Source organism: Sporobolomyces salmoneus (genome assembly GCF_050403485.1).
Source record: "Sporobolomyces salmoneus JCM6883 DNA, S_salmoneus_JCM6883_v1_ctg6, whole genome shotgun sequence".
Taxonomy (NCBI): Eukaryota; Fungi; Basidiomycota; class Microbotryomycetes; order Sporidiobolales; family Sporidiobolaceae; genus Sporobolomyces; species Sporobolomyces salmoneus.
In genome coordinates this window covers 395,575-407,835 of record NW_027481157.1, presented here as the reverse complement: position 1 = coordinate 407,835, position 12,261 = coordinate 395,575, and the positions used below count along the sequence as shown (strand labels likewise).

The window sequence follows — 12,261 nt, the reverse complement described above, 5'->3', positions numbered from 1 at the left end:
TAGTAAGCTACTGCGATCTGATCAGCGCTTGACGGAGACAACTTAGCCGTCGGTGAGACTGCTTGTTGAAGAGAAGGAATAGCGAGGTCCTCATCAATACTTCTTCTTCAATTTGTTTTCGCCATTGAGAACTCTCATAACTTTCAAAGCTTGAGGCAGGACGTGAGATCCCTGTTTGAGTACTCCATCCTACAATCCCAGGTCGTTGCGGAATTCGTGTCAGCGTTTGATTCCAGCGCTCTGACGATCCATTTTAGCGATGACGCAACGAGACGAGAGGGAGAGGAGAAAGGAGAACGGAGGGGGGGGGAAGGCGAAGAGAAGGGAACGCACGATATCGAAAACGAATGCAGGCCCCGTCACTGAAGCTATAGAGTCGAATGTGATCAGGTACGAGCTTCTACGAGCGTAGGCAACGGAGTTGAGAGGGGGAGAGATAACGCACTGGAGATGAACCGAGTCCCTGCGATTCTCCCTGTCGATAGCGACCTAGCGATTCTCGCAGCGGTTACCGAGGAGCTGAATACTGGCATCTGGATTAAGTCGAGCGAGTTATAAGTGGCGAGGAGAGAGCAAGAAGACTTCATCAAACAAGTTAAGGTGTCGGAAATCGCTCTCTCTCCTCTATAGTCACCCTGACCTTACTGAATGGCTCAGTGGAGATGTCCCTATACTCACAAGATACCCTTCGACCCCGCTCGACCCTTCAACCAGCTCAGCATCCTCCACCACCGACCATTTCAGATCGACAACGTTCTTCCTCCTTCAGCGAGAATCTCGCGCAACGAGTACTCGGATTAGCTACTCCTTCGAACGACAATACTACATCAGCGGGAGGAGGAGGAGGACTTTCAAGTCATTCTTCTTCGTTCCGACGTCGATCTAGCGGGGGAGGAGGACAAACTATGCGAGCATCTTCGTCCTCGCTTGGACTGGGTCGGAAGGACAGTCAGAACACGACCGCCAGTACAGCAGGGGGTTCATTCTTACGATCCCCAATACTCGGAGGAACGAATTCAACTTCTTCGAATGGGCTCTCTCTCGCTGGAGGATCTTTGGGTGTCCCGACGCTCAAGACGTTGGATAGTTACAATGCGAGGAATGTAGCCGCGGCACTGGATCAGGGAATGGATCAAGGGAGAATGATCGATGATGTCTGGCAATCTGTTTGCGTCAAAGTTTTACCCCTCTTGTGAGTCCCAGTGAGTCCCTTCTACGTTGCTCGGCGATTCAAGAGGTAGCTGAGACGCGAGTTCTGCCCAGTAACGGAGAAGGGATCCGAGGGTTCGTCGAAGATTTGAACGATTTAGTCCTGTTAGTTTCCGAGTCCTTCTCGCCATGAGCGACCTGGAAGCTAACGTGATCTCTCTAGCACACACGTACAACGTACTTTTGCTCGGGCTGCTTCCACTACGACAAACCGGCCTCGGTACCATTCTACGAAGAACCCATCTCTCGACCTCTCTTCCCTCGTAACCGGACTCCTCATCGCCGACCTGACCGATCTCGTCCGCATCGGCTGTTCGACACTCTCGACGAAGCTCTCTCCTCCGACCTCCATGGGCAACCCTCCGAACTCTCCCTCGCCTATTCCAACAATCTTGACGGATCAAAAACTCGTCGAACGCCTGAACGAAATCTGGTTATTTTTCTATACCGGAATCCTTCCTCAACTCGAAGCCGTCTTCTGGGTCTTACGCTGCGACGATCGCCTAAGAGCGGCCGTGGGTGGTACAGGGATGGAGAGGAACGAAGAGAGGACGAGGGCGAGAGGGGAGGGAAGAATCGATGTGAGGAGGATCGCGTTGATCGAGTTTAGGGACGGGATCTTGCATCCTGAGATGGACAGGTTAACAGGGATATTCGAGAAATTGTACGAGAATCAGGAAAACTTGGGAGAATCGACAACCACGACGACAACGAAAGAGGAGGAACAGAACAATTCTTCGACTAGCACGACTGCTCCACCCGAGATTTCCATTCGAGACATCCGTCGATCTCGTTCTCAACCCCGAACTTCGTCCGAATTCAATGTTGTTCCTCCTCCGAATCCAAAACCAAGTCCTTTCCTTTCGCCCCCTCTGCCCTCGTCCTCTTTCGTCCCTCCTCCTCATCCCGTCCCTACCACAACCCCAACGAATCATCTCCCCGTCACTCCAATCCGACAATTCTCCTCCCCTGCTCGACTCCCTTCCCCCGACCCATCTCCCTCGAATTCTCCAACCGCAACTCGCCGAAACACTCTCATCAACTCTACCACCTCTACTTCAACCGCATCAGGAACAGCAGCAGCAGGAGGAGGAGGATTGGAAGGGCAGAGTAAACAGAGTTTACAGAGAAGGTTACAAATGATCTTGGTTCTGAAATCGTTGAGAACGCTCGATGATCGACAGGAAGAAATGGATCGATTAGCGAGGATGGTTGTAGCAAATAGTAGTACGACTCGACGGCGGAAAACACGAGCTAGGAGGACACGAACGAGGGAGGAAAACGGGAGAAGAAGGGAAGAAGACGATGATGAGGAGGGTAGTTATCGAGCTGAAGGAACTGTGGAAGATGGCGAAGATGAAGACGACGAGGATGAGAAACCTTCGCCTCGACCTGGAGTCGTCGACTCTCCTCGAATCCTCTTCGACGAACCCTCAGACCTTTCCGATGCCGGTAACACGAATAACGACCACATTTCCCTCTCGAGACGACCATCAGAGACAACGACCACAACGACAGGCTACGAGATCCCATATTCCGCTACTTCTTCGGCCGCACCAAGTCGATCGAATAGTCGAACTCGACCAGGAGGGAGAAGATCGATGAGTTCTCAACGAGGCGGGAGTGCCAGTGGATACGCGAGTCCGATCCTCTCGACTTCACCTACCGAAGCAGCGTTGGATTTGAGTGGATTGGGGTACGCGTTGAGTCGAGTGAGAGAGGAGGAATCGACTCATGGGCGAGAAGGAGGACCAGCAGGGGAGGCGAGCGAGTCGAGCGATGGAGTTACACCGACGGCGAGTGCACCGGGTTCGATCATGGTCGAGACAGGGGGAGGAGGCGGAGTGGGGGAAGTCAAGAAGAATAATACACGAAAACGGAGATCTTTATTCCTCCCTTCCCTGGGTCGAAGCAACTCGACTCATTCGGCCACGCAACAAGCAGAAACGTCTGACTCGCTCGGAGGAGGAGACCAGTCGAACGAAACGGGAGGGGAGAAGTTTAGGCGAAACCTGTTGAGGAGGAACTCGTCGAGGAATTCAACGAGCTTCCACCAATCACAGGAAAGGCACGAAATGTCGATGGTGCTGGGTGGGAAAGGCTTGAGTTTGGAAGATGAGTAGCATAGTGCGCGAAGGTAGTATTGCATTGAAAGTACTGTTGTTGTCCATATTCGAGACTTCTGCGAACGAACGGAAGGAAAGAGAATCAGTTCTAGTTCTTCTCGTGGTTACTCGCTTGATTCGTAAGGGGATGTGATCAGAACAATCCGAATGCTCGATCCTCTGCCTCAATCAAGGTAGATCCCGATTGAAGCAGAGAGAATCGAGTAATTCGTATAAAAGGCCCGTCTCAAAGTATCGTCTGCGTCCTGGCAAGATCTAACCGAGATGAGACCTCCAAGACTCGAAGAACAAGGATGACTATATGGACGATTCATCATGTCGTGTCTCGCCGATGAAAGCTCGAGGAGAACGGGAAGAGAGAAAGGGAGGGAGGAGACTTACACAGTCAAGACTGGGCGCGTCACTTTGCGCTTGCGCGATAGCCAAGAGGCAGGCTAATGGACTCTGTGGAGACGATCGATAATCGAAGTGGATGGTCGAAAAGAGAGAGACGTCTGCGATCGAGATCGTGTCTTTCGCTCATCCCGCACAACACCACTCACGCCCTCGACTGTACGACTACGCGCCTCCGTACCCACCTGGCGTACTCCTACCCTAGCCAGACGCGCAACGAAGCGCGCGACCCTCCCTCGGACCTCTCTCCCGTCTCTCATCTCCAACTCTTGCTCTCCCTCTCCAACTCGCAACGATGGCAGACTCGACACCCGTCAAGTTCTCGTTCGGCTCTTACGACTGGGTCTGTAACCGTGCGGCGTTGATCGTGTGTCCTCTACTAGGAGAAACGAACTACGGAATCGAACCCGTCTGTTATTCCCGCAACGTTGAATTCGGCAAGACTCTAGTATTCCAACCAGGTTCGTTCTCCGCCTCTTCATCCCCGTAGCGTTCGAGCGAGGAGCTGATGTTTCGGCATCGAATGAACTAGCTACTTCATTCCTCCATATCTGCGCTCTCTTGATGGTGATCATCATGGTCCTACACGTTCGATCAAAGTACACAGCAGTAGGAAGGAAAGAGATCCTAGTATTCTTTTACCTCTACTTTGTCGTCGAATTGTTGGCGATTTTCCTCGATTCTTCAATTATTCCAACTTCTTCCTCAGTCTACCCTGTACGTCTCCACATCTCTGTCTGTACGTCATTGTTCGAGTGACTGACATGTAGGGTGGGTTCGATGTAGTACTTTGCGGCGATTCATTTGGGACTGTTGTGTTGTACTTATTGGGCTTTACTCGTTAATGGTTTCGTCGGATTCCAAGTCGTAGAAGACGGAACCCCCGTCTCCTTATGGGTCAGTCCCACTCATCCTCCTCCCTACCTCTCCGGAGCCTGATTCCGATCGTGCGCAGACTCTCCACGGTTCGACTTTCGTCGTCGGTTTAATCACCGGTTTGATCGCTCTCGCAACCTTCAAGAACTCTGCCGGACTCTCTTCCGCGAAACCTACCGCCCTTTTCGTATTCGAATTCGTCTTCCCTTTGATTTGCGTCGTCATTTACGTCGTAGCTCAATTGTTACTCGTCGTGAGAACGTTGGACGATCGTTGGCCGTTACTCGATATCGCGTTCGGTTGCTTCTTCTTCATCGCGGCCCAAGTACTCTTCTATGGATTCAGTAACTCGATCTGCGATCAAGCGAGTCATTGTAAGTCACCACTCTCGCCTTTTCGGATTCTTCGGTCTTTCGTCGTTCTCGTGGCTGACTTGGTTCCACGACTTACGAATAGACATCGACGGTACATTCTTCCACACGCTCTGTACCTTATTCGGTACCATGATGGTCTACAGTTCGTCTTCCTGTTCCCTCTTCGCGCCCTCCCCTCTCTCCTCTCCACTTTTCCCTCACTAACAATTTCCTCGTGACGCTTATAGAGTACTGGTGTTCAATCACGAAAGAAGATCTCGAATTCTCGGTCGGTTCAAAAATGGGAGCCTGGGAAGTCAAAGGACTCTTACAAGACGAACCCGACGAAGTTTTGAATAATCAGGTCGTCGGAATGGGTGGAAACGTGCATCCGGGCAGAGGGAATGGTGGAGGAGGAGGAGCTGGGTACCCACCACAGAAAGGAGGGTATGGGTATTGAGGAGAGGATGATGGGAGATAAAATAGAATTATAGACACTTTTCCCACTCTTCCTTTCCGACGACACGACACCTCCTACGTTGTCCTTTTCGACCTTTCTCACTACTCTACATCCTCGCTCGTCATCCGTTGAACCAGTTCAATAACCACCTCTTCTCTACTCGATTCCCTTGAACTGAGTTCGATTTTCATTTTTTAGTCTCTACTTTTACGTCCTGTTCTTTTTTTCTTCGCTCATCCTCTGCACGCTAGTACTCTTGTAACTATGTCAATACTGCCCTTTCCCTCCATTTGCTTCGTTCTCGCTGCCAAGCGCGTGAGAAACTTCGGTCACTTTCAAGAGTTTTCCCTCTTCTCCACTTCCCATCTCCATCTCCGACGGAACCTTGGCTGCAACAACTGAACATTGCAACACGAGAGAATCACTCGACTCAGGGACCCTCACCTTTCCGCTTCTGAATCTCTTCCGTCCGACTTCCGACATCCGACGCCTCTCGCTTTGATCTCTCCTCGTTTCCCATCGTTTCTCCTACGCTCTCGCGACCTCCAGTAAATCTCACCACGGTGCAGAACAGCTAGCGTACAAGTCCGCCCTGCCAATCTGATGCTGGACGACCCCTCGTCCTCCCGAAATTCCGGCGTCATCGTTCCCTCCTCATCTGCCTCCTTCTCCCCTCCTCGAACAATACCTTCAGCGCAACGTGAGATACAGCTTGAAGAGCTGTACGATTCACCCGAGCGATCACGGAATTATACAAGAGACCCATTTGAGGAAGAGAGGGAGAGGGATGAAGGAGATCTAGGAGGCTACCGGAACAACAAGGGGAAAGGGAAGATGCCTATACACCACGAATCAGCTGCAGAAGGAGAAGAAGAGGCAGAAGAAGGGGATGCGGAAGAAGAAGAACGGAAAATCCGTGAAGTGAGCTTTCCTTTCCTTTTCTTCCTTTTGTTCCCGCCCTCGAAGCTGCTCGTAGCTGACGGAAAGTGCGAATGTTGGAGCGAACCTAGAATCTCGCAAAGTGGTCCGCCGCCGATTCTCGACGACGTAAATCGATTCGTCGTCAATCTCAATCCCAATTCGTTCCGCCTCCTCTCCCCTCGCCACCTCCATTACCCTCCGCATCAACGTTGATTCGGAGAACTTCAACGATGATGAGAAAGTCGACAACTACGAGGAGATCAAGAGGAGGAGCAGGGGACGAAGCGGGGGAGAATGAGGAAGGAGGAGGAGGAATGGAATTGAGGAGTTCGACGAGTAGTGCGAAGAGTCGGAAGGGGAGGAGGAAAGAGAGTATCGTGTTGGAGGAAGGAAGGGATGGGGTCGTATCGCCTGGAACAGAGTCGGGAAGGGAGTTAACACTCGTCGGAGAGGAAGAAGAAGGGATGACTCCTCGTGCAGAACGAGCTCAACTTCCGACCACTGAAGAAGATGTACCACGGACGTCGACGTCGACAATGGACTCGGGATCGAAATTCATTGAAGATTTGCCCGTCAATTCTGCTTCTTCGTCGTCTTCGGCGGCTTCGACGAAATCGAACCCTTTCTCTTCCCCCCCAATCACGCCAAGCAAGAACCCATTCTCCGATTCTCTCTCTTCATCTCTCGACCCTGACTCGACCCCGACAACGGCGAGAACAAGACGCAATGGGGAACGCGAATGGAGAGGGAGTTCGATCGATTCGTACAATTCCATCTCGTCAAACGGGACCGCTCGGATATCGACCTCAAACCGAGAAGCAGGAGGAGGCTACGATCCCTCGAGAATGGATCGACCAAACAAACCTCTCTCGGCTCAGTACGACTCTCCGGGAGAAGGCGAAAGACCTTTCTTTCATGAACCTTTGCCCGAATCTCCTCCTCTCGTTCCAGCCTCTCCCCGCTATCCAACCTACGACAGGTCAGATGACGAGGAGGAGAAGAACTCGGTCGGATTCCTCGATTGGTTATTATGCGGTTGTTTCAAAACTCGCGAAGAAGGGAATGACGGATCGTGGGAACAACAAGGGAGGACGAATCCGAACGAGTAGTCCGAGCAAGGAATTTATATACATTTGTTTAGTTTGTTGTTGTTGTTGTTTCCTTCATATTCACTCATCTCAGCTTAGCCGTAGCTTATTTGTGCGAAAAAAGTATACGAGTGGCATTTCTGTCACATTACTTTGCAAGAAAGCATGATAGCCGTGTCGTTAAGGATGCTACAGAAATCAACAGTGCGTGCAGAAGATAGAGAGATAGTGAGAGATAGAGAGATCGTAAATCCATCGTGAGGTAACGAGAAGCAAGAAAGTGTCTGTTTTGAAGTGAAGTGTTTTCTTCACATGTATTTCGGCTGTTCCACCTCACTCGTTAGCGACAATCCACCAAATGATGAGAAAGATGATCGGTGAGACTCTTACCTTGTAGATCCAGCTCAAGCCCCAATTCTCGGCGCCTTGTTCAATCGCCATTCGATAATATTTCGCCGCGACTTTGAGGTCTTTCTTACACCCTTTCCCGTTCGCATAGGAGAAAGCGACATCGAGTTGTGCGTCGACGTCGCCGAGATCGGCGGAGAGAGTGAAATAGGAAACGGCCTGAACGAAGGGAAGGGGTTAGTTCGCTGGCAAAGCGAGGGAGAGGGATGAGCTAACCATTTTCTTGTTCTTCTCGACTCCCCATCCGAATCGATAGGAGACTCCGATCTCGTGCAACGCCAGAACGAGTTCACTCTGATCGAACCAAGGTTCTCCGTCAGCTTGGACAGTCCGAAAAAGGGAAGAGAGCGAGAGAGTAGATTCACTTTCGCAGCTTTCGTATTCGCTTCGCTCTCCGTCAGAGTCCTACCACCGAAGACGACTCTATCCAAATCTTCGACTACCGATTCCGCCGCCATTTGCAAGTATCGAAATCCGAGCGGTGCGTTCAATTGACAGCCCTTTGCGCGCAAAACACAGTCCAGTCAGATTGTGAAACCTTGAGAGAGAGAGGAAGTGAATGGAGCGTACCCATCCATGCCGAAGTGTCAACCCGTACATGAGCATTCCCGCGCCACAACCTCCGTCTTTCTTCGCACTTTGCTCGAAACACCATGCGGCTCGTTCGAGTTCCCCAGCTTCGTGATGATCGATTCCTACTTCTGTGCACTTGGCTTCAGCCTACGTCAGTCTCTGATCAAGTAGAAGTGCGAAGAGAGGCGAGCAGAAACGCACGAAGGAAATCTTCCGGTGAAACAGGATCGACGACCCTCTTCTCGTTCCCACTAGGAGTTCTCATCATTTGTCCTCTAACTGCATTCCCTCCAGCTCCTGCTGCTGCGGCTATAGATAGTTTCGCTTTTTGAATCGTCGAATTCCTCACGCTTTGACTTCCACCTCCTCCTTTTTCTCCTCCATGACCGTTCGAACTCGGCGGAGTCGAAGTGAAATGAGTTTGACCAGTCGGAGTCGTAGGAGTCGTATTGAGCGGAGAAGGAGGTAATGAATAAATCGAGTAATTCGAAGAATAAACCGAAGTTTGGTCGCTTGGACTCATCGAACGATCGTCACGTTGGTATTGTCGATTGTTCGGTCCTTGATCCGATACTGATCTACCCATTCCCTGACTCGTCGGCGACTCCCCGATCCGACCTCGAGGTAATCCGAATCCGACACCTTCGATCCCTTCGTTCAATCTCTCCATTTCTTCCCCCTCTCCTCCTCCTCCGCCATGAACCGATGCGGATTCTCCAACGTGAACAACTCGAGATTGAACAGTTTTCGGTCCAGTGACGTTCTTCAAGACCCATGGTTGTTCATCCCCTTTCATCGTCGTTGGAAGTTGTCTCGGATTCGAATAAGGAGAAGGAGACGAATCGTTCCCGTTTCCGAATGAAGTTTTCGACCTCAAGAACGGCGGTCTCGATGCTTGTAACCTCGCGAAATCCGCTTGAGATAAAGGAGAAGTTGCCGAAGGAGTCGAAGGGAAAGCAGAAGCAGCAGAAGAAGCAGGACTTGACGACAGTAATGGGGAGGGGAAAGGTGCGGTCGAACGAGGAGGTTGGAGAGATGCAGACGAATGGAAGTGTCTCAACGGAGGAGCTTGTGGGTAATTCGACGAGTCGTCGAAGTCGGAAACGACTTGGAAAGAAGGGAAAGGAGGTGCGGGGTCATTGAAGAACGTTGAAGTTCGATCAGCGGCTCGAGTTCGAGATTTTGAACGAGATCGGAATCGAGCCCAGGTTGAGGAACCTTTCGAGGAGGTTTCTGACGTTTGGGAGTGACTCGATAGGGCGGATCCAGCTCGAGACATTGGTGCACTACTCGTTAGATCGTCGTCTTCTCGACGTCGAGGTCGAGGTTTTCGGAGAACGTTTCGTTGTTTCGTCGTCACTGGTGCGGGAGGAGAGGTAGAGTAGAGGGTTGAAGAAGGAGGCGCAGAAGCCGAGAGGTTGATCGGCGCGGGAGCAGTGGTAAGATGAGGATTCGAGAAGGAATGGAAAGAATGCAGAGAAGGGGAATCGGAGGGTCGTCTTTGAAGTGGTGGTGAGCCCAGGATCGGTAGAGGAAGCGATACTGAAGGTTGATACGTCGTTGGTGGAGCCGGTGCAGGTCGAGGTTCGGAAGAGAACGCGACGGGAGGAGGAGAAACGGGATGAGGAGGTGGAGATCGAGGGAGCGCTTCAGAGAAGACTGATTGCGAGTGGAACGCTCCCTCTACGAGTGAGGGCTGAGGAGGAGAAGGAGCTGCGTAGGCTAGATAAGGTGATTCGGGCAGTTGAGTTTCTGAAGCGAGTTGAGGGAAATGAATCGAAGTTTCGTTCTCCTGATCCTCCTCTTCTCCTCCATAGGCATTGTCGCTTTCCGCATTCACTCTCCTAGACTGTCTCAATTCCTCGACTCCATCATTCCTATACTCCTGATCAACCCGATTCCTTCTCGACTGTTCCCTGGCGAGGTCAATCGCTCGTTTCGCTTCCTCGTGTTGTCTCATCGCCTGAATCTTCCTCTCTTCCCACGAAGACGACATTGAATGACCCGCGCTAGAACCGGAATGTCCCATCGAGGACGAAGTCGCTCCAAGACTCGATTTTCGATCCAGTGGATTTGGCGAAGACGAGGATTCGAGTGAATCGCTTCTAGGCGAGATAGGCCGTCGTTGTTGATGATTAATCGTCTCTATAGGTCGAGGAGGTTGTGCGGCGTTTGACGGCGGCTGGGCAAGAGAAGAGAGCGAGGAATTCGAAACGAATGGTCGCGAGAAATTCATTCCTCCCGTTTGAGACTTTGCTCGATTCGAACCTGCAGGACTAACGGGAGATGTCGGATGTAGAACCTGTCGACCTCGCGAGACGGGAGAGGCGGGAGGAGAAGATGGGAGATCGTTCCAATGTGTCGAGTCTTGAGGTCGGTTGAAGAATGAGTCGGTCGTCGGTGATGGAGGACCAATTCGAACGATCGGCGCTGCAGTAGAGGGAGACGGGGTAGAAGAAGGGGGAGAGATCGGAGCGGTAGGAGAGACAGGGAGAGGAGAGAGAGGTGGTTGAAGGGAGGGGCGACGTTGTTGAGAGTGAGCGTTCTGTATGGTTGATTCGTCGGGGTGTGTTGACATCGACTCGTACATCTGTGAGGGATCGAGAGGCGATCAACTTCGCCTGTTGAGAGCGAGATAGGCTCGAATTGAACACTCACGGAATAATGAAAAGCGTCGGCGGATTGACTGTCGTACGTCTTTGTACTCATCGCCGACTCCCTTCCAATGTCCCTGTTTGTCTCGAGCAGCAATCCTTTACTCTTCGGTCTAACCGTTGCAACCGAGTCTCGCGCCCAACCGGAATGCCATGTCCCTCGATCGTTTGCATCTTCGCCTTCCTCTTCCTCCTCCTCTTCCATCGCTTCGACGTCGTCCTCGTCTAGCTGATCCATGTACCTTCTCGTCGATGTCATTCTCGATACCGTAGCATGTTGACTCAGCGGCATGAGTGAATCCCGCGTCGTTGTCGCCTGATTCGGGTTGCCCTGATTTCGCTCATTTCCTCCCTGTCTCGTCTGTTGCTGATCTTCGAACTGCTCTACCGCCGCTTCCTGCTTCCTGACATTGTCTCCTCCTGTTCTTGCTCCTGCTGTGCTCGTCCATCCTCCTCTCGAATCAACTGGCAATCCATTCCTCCTTCTGTTCTCCAACGCCGCTTCCAAATGAGGATCTACCGCCTCCTCCGTCGAATTGTTCCCGTCGTTCGGTAGTCGTCTCAGGGACGCATCCCTCGCTGGATAATTACGACTCTGTCCTGAAGTTGAAGGAGGAGGAGGAGGGACTTGTCGAGGTCGCTGTTGCTGAGAGGGTTGTCTGTATCCGTCGCTATCGCTGGAGGTCGTAAAGCTGTCGTACTCATTCCCTCATAGGTTACTCGTAGTCGTCTTGAAGGTCGTCGCTGAGATGAGGTCGTTGCTTGTTTGATCGGGAGAAGTCGAACGAAAACTGCGCTCTTTCAAGGATGTTTGAGTTCGTTGGGTGTCGTGGCGTCTGTCTCTTTGATCTTGATCGAGAGAGGTGCTTGCAGAGAGAGCGGGGGGGGGGACACAGTAACAGGGCGCCAAGCAACGATTCTCGAAACTGTTCAAGATCGCGTCGATGGAATCGCTTCTTTCTTCTCCTTCTGTCTCTTGTCCTGCTCTTTCTACCTCGCTCACCGACACTTCGGATACAGCACAGAATGCACGACTATCGAGTTTCATCGATCTCGTCCTCTAAACGACAGCACATCCACCTCTTCCTTTCGACTCGACGCGACCGACTCTCGTTCTTCTAGTTGGAAACTACTGTACACCACTCCCGATACGAGCTCTCGGCCACTCACGATCGCACAATCACCGTCACTCACTTCCCT

General features: G+C 51.8%; 4 protein-coding genes across 4 annotated transcripts; 3 read left to right on the top strand and 1 right to left on the bottom strand.

The window, feature by feature from the left end:
* Positions 1–662: 662 nt before the first annotated feature.
* On the top strand, positions 663–3,332 carry JCM6883_006705 (HbrB domain-containing protein; the record flags this gene model as incomplete). Its single annotated transcript, XM_076629726.1, has 3 exons — positions 663–1,192; positions 1,264–1,314; positions 1,373–3,332. The coding sequence occupies 3 exons, from the start codon at positions 663–665 to the stop codon at positions 3,330–3,332; spliced, it is 2,541 nt and encodes an 846-aa protein (XP_076490353.1).
* A 691-nt stretch (positions 3,333–4,023) lies between these two features.
* CHS7 (Chs7p) lies at positions 4,024–5,417 on the top strand (the record flags this gene model as incomplete). Its single annotated transcript, XM_076629725.1, has 6 exons — positions 4,024–4,189; positions 4,261–4,445; positions 4,515–4,625; positions 4,684–4,978; positions 5,061–5,120; positions 5,206–5,417. 6 exons carry the CDS (start codon positions 4,024–4,026, stop codon positions 5,415–5,417), a joined length of 1,029 nt encoding a protein of 342 aa, XP_076490352.1.
* Positions 5,418–6,251: 834 nt separating this feature from the next.
* JCM6883_006703 (uncharacterized protein) lies at positions 6,252–7,447 on the top strand (the record flags this gene model as incomplete). Its single annotated transcript, XM_076629724.1, has 2 exons — positions 6,252–6,338; positions 6,428–7,447. 2 exons carry the CDS (start codon positions 6,252–6,254, stop codon positions 7,445–7,447), a joined length of 1,107 nt encoding a protein of 368 aa, XP_076490351.1.
* A 287-nt stretch (positions 7,448–7,734) lies between these two features.
* On the bottom strand, positions 7,735–12,109 carry JCM6883_006702 (uncharacterized protein; the record flags this gene model as incomplete). The annotated part of the gene is made up of 9 exons (XM_076629723.1): positions 7,735–7,749; positions 7,817–7,993; positions 8,051–8,128; positions 8,200–8,334; positions 8,405–8,535; positions 8,609–10,997; positions 11,066–11,720; positions 11,782–11,852; positions 12,065–12,109. 9 exons carry the CDS (start codon positions 12,107–12,109, stop codon positions 7,735–7,737), a joined length of 3,696 nt encoding a protein of 1,231 aa, XP_076490350.1.
* Between the last annotated feature and the right edge of the window lie 152 nt (positions 12,110–12,261).